Source organism: Echinops telfairi, unplaced genomic scaffold (assembly GCF_000313985.2).
Source record: "Echinops telfairi isolate 266 unplaced genomic scaffold, ASM31398v2 ScPeMD7_443;HRSCAF=831, whole genome shotgun sequence".
Taxonomy (NCBI): Eukaryota; Metazoa; Chordata; class Mammalia; order Afrosoricida; family Tenrecidae; genus Echinops; species Echinops telfairi.
The window spans coordinates 66475714-66483887 of NW_022104341.1; the positions used below are offsets into that span (position 1 = coordinate 66475714).

At 34.9% G+C, this 8174-nt stretch overlaps 1 protein-coding gene across 1 annotated transcript in view; it reads right to left on the reverse strand.

Moving 5' to 3' along the window:
* The window catches only part of HOOK1 (hook microtubule tethering protein 1), an 83412-nt gene that overhangs the window by 14486 nt on the left and 60752 nt on the right, over positions 1-8174 (reverse strand). Inside the window, exons 13-17 of the mRNA XM_004699385.2 lie at positions 7743-7830; positions 7597-7657; positions 5805-5945; positions 4054-4147; positions 1846-1880 (exon numbers count right to left, since the gene is read on the reverse strand). Coding sequence (XP_004699442.1) covers positions 1846-1880; positions 4054-4147; positions 5805-5945; positions 7597-7657; positions 7743-7830 — 419 coding nt within the window. The remainder of the gene's footprint in view (positions 1-1845; positions 1881-4053; positions 4148-5804; positions 5946-7596; positions 7658-7742; positions 7831-8174) is intronic.

The window sequence follows — 8174 nt, forward strand, 5'->3', positions numbered from 1 at the left end:
GTACAAATGCGCTTTACACAATTGATGTGTGTATGGATTGGGATAACAGTTGTATGAGCCCCTAATAAAATGTTAAAAAATATATATATATGAAAAAATAATAATAAAACTATTTAAAAAAAAAACAAAAAACTGGTCTCTGTCACATAACAACTGTGGACCGAGCGAAGGAAGGCACTCTCTCGTTCATCACACCCCATCTGTGAAACAGGAACGATGCCCGTGTAGCTCTAGGTGTTGTAGTGAGTACACAGACTGTCAAGCACATGGTGTATGTTAACAATGTGAAGGCTTTCCCCTTACCTTTCTCACTTCAAGAAAGTGAAAAGAAATATTTTGTATCATCCCACATTTTTACATAATTTAGTGCGAGTAGTGTGCTTGTTAAATTTCTTTGAATGGCAACAGGAAAATTAAAGCATTTGGGATTATTGGGGAAGCCTATATTTTTTTTATGTCTTTCTCTTTTTTTGGTGGCAGTGTTGAGCAATGAATTTAGCATCAGACTACCTGTTTGTGTATACAAAATCCGAAAGAACAGATACAGAAGGTTCTGTAACACTTTCCCTAAACCCAGGGACAAGGGAACAAGTGATCCAAAATCGATGGCCGAGGAGGATGTAGGAGGCCTGGTAGGGCTTGAGCAAGGGCAATGTAACCTAGAGGAATTACTGAAACCCAAATGAAGGTTGAGCATGATAGTGGGGCATGAGGAAAGTAAAAGGAAATAGAAAAAAGAACCAAGAGGCAAAGGGCATTTCAAGGGCATTTCAAGATGTATAAATACACGAATGTACATATGTAAAATATTTATAGATGATGATGGGGAAATAGTTCTATATGCATATATTTATAGGTTTAGTATTAAGGTAGCAGATGGACATTGGGTCTCCACTCAAGTACTCCCTCAATTCAAGAACACTTTGTTCTATTATCCTGGCATTCCATGATGCTTACCTTCCCAACACGCTGAAGATAAAGTGGGTGCATAAGTACATGTGGTGAAGAAAGCTGATGGTGCCCAGCTATCGAAAGATATAGCATCTTGGGTCTTAAAGACTTGAAAATAAATAAGCGGCCATCTAACTGAGAAGCAATAAAGCCCACATGGAAGAAATACACCAGCCTGTGTGATCAAGAGGTGTCGATGGGATCAGCTATCAGGCATCAGAGTACAAAAAATCATATAGTTGTGAATGAGGGGGAGTGCGGAGTGGGGGCCCAAAGGCCATCTGTAGGCAACTGGACATCTCCTTACAGGAGGGTCACAGGGAGAAGTCGAGCCAGTCAGGGTGCATTGTAGCAACGATGAAGCAGAAAACTCTCCTCTAGTTCTTAAATGATTCCCCCCACTATCATGATCCCAATTATACCTTACAAATCCGGCTAGACCAGAGGATATACACTGGTACAGATAGGAACTGGAAACACAGGGAATCCAGGATAAATAAAAACCCTCAGGACCAGTGGTGAGAGTGGCAATACTGGAAGGGTGGAGGGAAGGTGGGTTAGAAAGGGGGAACCAATCACAAGGATCTACATAAAACCCCCTCCCTGGGGGACGAACAACAGAAAAATGGGTGAAGGGAGACATTGGTCAGTGTAAGACATGAAAAAACAACAATAATTTATAAATTATCAAGTGTTCATGGAGGGGGAGGGGGAGAAAAAATGAGAAGTTGATACCAAGGGCTCAAGTAGAAAGCAAATGTTTTGAGAATGATGATGGCAACAAATGTACAAATGTGCTTGACACAATGGATGTATGGATTGTTATAAGAGTTGCACGAGCCCCGATAAAATGATTTAAACAAACAAAAGAAATTAAATATCATCTTTACTTACATATGTGCTTCCAACTTCTGTTTTAGTTTGCTGGACTATAAAATTAAAAACAAAAGTTGTTGTAAAAATTTATCTTGACAATGTTTCCCACAAAGATATATACTGTTTAACAACATAAATGCTGACAAACATTTTGGGCATTTTTTACTTCAAAGCATACAGAAAAAGGTGAGTGGAAATGAAATAGAGAAGGGGAATGAAATAGCAGGAAAAATCGCTTTATATTTCGAAGTTTAAAAAATAATGTACTTGAAAAAATAAAAAACGGAAGTATATATTAAGAAGTACCAAACATTTAGATACCTAAGAATCATTTATTTAAAAAGTAAATTTAAACTTTTAGCACTTTAATGAAGAACAAATGAATGAAGGGAGAAGTGGCGAGAAAGGGGGAACTAATCGCAATGATCAATGTACAACACACACAAACCCCACTCCCAGGGGGACAAACAACAGAAACGTGGGTGATGGGTGACAGCAGATGGTGTAAAATATGAAAATAAAAATAATTTATAAATTATCAAGGGTTTACAAGGGTGGGAAGGGATTAAAAGAGGAGCTGATACCAAGGGCTCAAGTAGAAAGAAAATGTTTTGGAAACGATGATGGCAACATATGTACAAATGCACTTGATACAACTGATGTATGGATTGTTATAAGAACTGTAAGAGCCCCAAATAAAAGTATGCATTAAAAAATAAACAAAAAATGTAAAGAACTGAATATTTAAACATTTATATCATTATAAATGTAAACAATTTAATTCTACACCAACATTATCTCATTATAAAAGTACTTTAATGTTAATGAAGCCATCAACTTCTGTTAATAAATAGAAAGGTTACAAAGTAGAATTTCTGCTTGAAAAATATTTAAATAACAATAGTCTTGCATTTACTGAATAGGTGAAGTATTAAATATTTATAATATATGGTACATTTTGGATACCAATAAATTTTTAAAAATAACTTCAAATCATTACAATATCATAATCCAAAATTTAGTTCCTCAAATCGATCCCATTTTGGAACTATTCTCCAATATAGCTTAACAAATATTTTTATTAGAGAGATTACAATACAATATATATGCACATATGAGAGGCCACCATGCATGAGACGATTTCTATTTTCCAAACCCCGGGGGAAAAAAGAAAAAATCATATAAATGATATAAAAAACAGAGAGGAAATACTTCCCTTTCAATTATTTTCTTTTCATCGTTTCACTTATTTTATGGTTTCCTCCCACATCAACAGAGGTATAACCGTATACCTTTCTCATCTCAATCAAGGCCTATCTAGAGCTTACAAACATCCAGCCCTTTCGTTTTTTGTTGCTGTTTGGAATGAAAGGAACACTGGTGGGCTTGTGGTTATGTGAGGGCGTGATGTGCATGGTTGGCAGTTCAAAACCATGAGCTGCTACATAGGAGAAAAGATGGGGTTTTCCCCTCCCGTAAACAGTTAGTCTTGGAACAGACTTGATGGCAGTGAGGTGGGGGTTTTTTGGTTCGAATGCAATACCTAGTTTCCTCAATCATAGCTTCTTTTCACCTGAAAAGATGGAGAGCAAATCATCTTGAAATTGCTCAGTATATTTATGTTGAGCTGAACTAAGCTTGCTCTCTTTTAAGTCCCCATGTACCTCTGCCCTCACAGTCCAGATAGGCAAGCCCGTAGAGCATGGTAACATCAGGAGTGAGTGTGGAAAAAAGGGAGGAAATAGGGGGCATGCAGTTTCTAAGATTGCACCAAGGCCTTTGTTTGTCAGGGGTTGCTATAATCCATTTCTTGAATGTCTTTTAGTAGAAAACCATTATCACTCTCTAATTTCCTATTATATATTTTCAGTTATGACTGATGATAATGCCCATTTGAGGTGTTTCTTTTTCCTCAGCCCAGTACTGCTGGAATCCATTCAGAACCGCGAAGGCCTCAACTACAGCATGTTCTCAATCAGGAAGTAACGCAAACTTAGACGTCGCTGTTGAAGTAGGGCAGACAGAAATCACCTTACAATATATGTGATCAATTTACAGACTCTGGGGTGGCAAAATTATTGCATCTTTTATGCAGATATATATGGTATTTAACGTCACCCTCAATGATGAGGATGGTGCTTCAAATCCTAGGTTAATTAGCACATCAGGTCCTACTGCTGTAGAGGTCATACACAGAAAAGTTACAGCAACTTCTAAGTTACTTACACTTTCACCTTCCGACTTTAAGCCTTGCTCCTGTAAAGACTTCTGGAGATCTTCAATCTGCTGCTGCATTTCACGGATGCGCTCTTGGCTCAGCCTATTGTGAGATGGCGTATACGCATTCATTTGTATTAAAAGTCAAAGCAGTTAGGATATATTCATATTTACAGGTGCATTCCCACAGTCTAATGAATAAAATAGGCATTTCATAGCAAAATTCAATTCAGAACAATTATATGTAGCTAGAGGCAGTACATAAGATATGCTATTTTCAAGGGCACAGTTAAAAGGGAAAAAAAAGGAATACATTTTTATCCTGAAAGTATATATGCCCAAATTTTAAAATTAGGTCCTTAATATATCAGTGGGGAGTCTGCACTGTACTCACTAGTTAAAAAAAATGAAAAACCAAGCTCAATTTCCTTTAGTTCTATACGTAATAAAGAGAAACTAGGTTTCTTTTTTAGCATATTACAAAAAGAGGAAATTCACCATTTTCTGACCACTTCCTTGTGCCTAGCAACCAGTACGGATTTTAACTTTGCAAAACTGTATTCTTTACAAGTTGCCTTCACTGAATGTTACCAACATGGCTTAGGATCTGTCTTTCTCTCTATCTAAGGTTCATATTATCTGTCCATTATAATATTTCCATTATTGTAGTGGTCAATAATGTAATAATTCTCAATTCAAATGTCTATCTTCCCCAAAAATTGAAACTTAGTTTCTCTAGTGCAGCCAATTTTCATTAAACTTCATTAACTTGTAATATTTAATAATCTCATCAGAAAGTTAAAATACTTTTCTTTTAGTTACGGTGATTGAATAGTATACATACAAATTCCAGAGAGACAAGGTTCACTGAAGTTTATCAGCTATCTGGGGATCACTAAGATCCAATAACGTTGGGATACATTAATTCAAATATATTTGATAGCAAGAGTGGTATTGATAAGAGGCAAGTTAACATAATATTTAAGAGCAGAGGCTCAGGAGAAAGACCAAAAGAGAATCCATATGTAGGCTCATGACCAACTAGCTCTGTAGCCTTGGGAATCTTACTTTATCCTTTTCTGCAACCTATGCATGAAAGAGAGATAATCCCAGTTACTACTTCACAGAATTTACTGAGTGAATACAGTGCAGAAAAAGTGTCTAGAAAACTGCCTGCAGTAAACCAACATAAATGTTACCTTTGTTATTGTAATTGTTATTACCTCTTTGGTACCAAATAACTACCAGTTGCTTTAAGTATTTTTAAATAACCTTCATAAAACATGGAAAAGAAATGTGATTATCAATTTATAGCTAGGAATACCAGTGTCAGAGTTTAAGTTACTTGCCCAGAATAGAGGTGGGATTCAAAAGGGACTCTGAAATCTATGTCCCACTGATTTCAGACTATCATCTGAGAGCACAGTAGAGAAGCTGGCCTGTCATTACTCACATGTCACATCTTCTGACAATTATATAGCTATCTAAATGAACAGCTTGATTCTCAAAGCTTGCTGAAATTAATGGAATGGTCAAAAGCCCATATAGTTAAATGGCAGAAATCATTCATTTAAATTTTCCATAGGGTAAAACAAGAGTAGTGAGAGGCTACAAGTAAACAAAATAGTTTAGATTTCTAGAAAAAAATAATTAATTTAACAACTATATGATTTTCTACTTCTGTGAACTAAGATTTATGGTTACATAATAAAAATTACCATGAAGATTTTAACTCATTAAGTTATAAATAAGCATATCACCTTTGATCAGTTTCTAATTCATTCATTTTACGGTGCTTTTGTTCTAACTGCACCTGAAGTTCTTCAATGCGTTCATTCTCAGTCCCTTCCTGCTGTAATCGAAGCATCTTATTTTCATGTTGCAGTCGAATAAATACCTCCCTGATGTTGAAAAGAAAAACTTTTTTAGTTGTAAAAAATAATTGTCTTTGTAGTCTTAATTTTTTTTACAGGAAGTTCTTATCCACTCCAGCTGTCATTTAAAAATACTAGCAAGTTTCTGAAAAATTTTGTCTTTGAAAAATGTGCCCTGCAAGACTGGACTTCAAAAAACAAGTAAATTGCAAAAGAAAAGAAACAGTGAAAGAAGTTAACGGCCACTCTGGGGGGGAAAAAAAGTAAATTGAAGAGAGGCAGCAGTTGGTGTAATATATGAAAATAATAATAATAATTTATAATCTATGAAGGGGTTATGAGAGTAGGTATGAGAAGAGGAGCTGATGCCAAGGGCTCAATAGAAAGTAACTGTCTAAAAAAGAATGAAGGCAACACACGTACAAACATGCCTGTGCAATCATGTATGAATTGTAATGAGTTTTAAGAGTCCCCAATAAAATAATCTTGTAATTTTAAAAAAGTATTATTTATCCAGGTCTAGGTGTAGGACTATATCATAGATAACTAAATAATTATTGTACAAATTTCTAAGCATTAATAAGAATTACTTTACATCTTTAATTTAGGAACTACCCAAAAAAGCAATATATAGTATATTTTCAGAAAGCATTAAAAAAGAAAGAGAAATTTAATAAGATTACCAAAACCAAAAGGTACCCCATGGTAGACATGTCCCTGTGAGTTTCTGAGACTGGAATTCTTTACAGGAGTAGAAAGCCCCGTCTTTCTCTCACGGAATGTTGGTGGTTTCGGACTGCAGACTTTGTGGATCGCAGCCCAGTGTGTAACCACTATGCCACCAGGGCTCCTCAAAGAAGCTTATAGTGTGTCTAACATTTTAAATACACTTTTATGATAGAAATAAGAAGGTAGCATCTAGTTTTTTTATTGGAGAAAAAACGATTAATGTTTTGCGTGGACACATTTCTTTTTAGTGTAAATACGAAAGGGATAAATAGGTAATAAGAGGGGAATTTGAAAAGTTCATGAAAAATGGAATTAAAAGATTACAAATAAAAGTTTTTAATAAACTTTTTGAAGTCCCATTGTATGCTTCACCACCTGGTGCCCTAAGACAATCCCATTCCTCAAAGCAAAGTAATTTCAATTTATCTCAATTTTTGCTAAGCCCATTACTTTAAATTACAGGCTCATATTTTCACAGAATCAATTTTAGGATAAAAATTGTCCCACTAAGGTAATTATTTGACATATTTGTTATATTGCTTTTCATCTTCTAACACATTTATGATATTATTAAACGTCCATAATTATAGTTAAAAAACAGAATAAACTGTACACAGTAATTTTTAAATAAAATTCTATAGCACATGACGTTACCACCTAGCAAGAAAATGACAAGATCATCTGCAGGTACAATGGTCTGGAAGGGGTTTCCAAACAACTATATCGTAATAAAACCAGAATATATTATTTGAATAATTGGTGAAATTTTAGCTTTAGATACATTTTTAAATTATTGCAGAAGCAATAATAATCTGACAGAAAACTTAAGCAGGTAAGATAATATAATTTACCTAGCACTGATTCACAATTTTTTTTTCAAGTTTCAAAGGCCAAGAAATTCACATTTCTATCTTAAATATGCATTATCAATTAATAAGAACAAATTTACCTATATTCCACCGGCATGATTTCAGCAGCAAGATTCTCATAACTTTTTGTGGCAGATGTGCCTAGAAAACAAGTGTGAGATAGCATTTCAGTTCTTCTATCACTCAAGAAACACAAACACACTTCTCTAAACCCATCCACATTCACCAGTTTGGTTGAGGTGATCCTGTTGTACTTGCGAACACCGAAGCTCCTCATTCGTTTCTTTTAGGGTATCACGTTGCTCTATTAGTCTCTGAAAAAGAATAACTGATATCAGCAAAATCATTATTCTCATAAGTAATGTCCTTTATGTTTCAGTAATTTTTCTTATATATTTTTTATTTTTTAAAAATAAATCATTTTATTGGCTCTTATAGTTCTTATAGCAATCGATACATTAATTGTATCAAACATTTATACATATGTTGTCATCATTTTCTTTTTTTAATCATTTTATTAGGGGCTCATACAACTCTTATCACAATCCATACACACATCAATCGTGTAAAGCGCATTTGTACATCATTCTCAAAACATTTCCTCTCCACTTAAGCCCCCGGCATTAGGTCCTCATTTTTCCCCTCCCTCCTCGCTCCC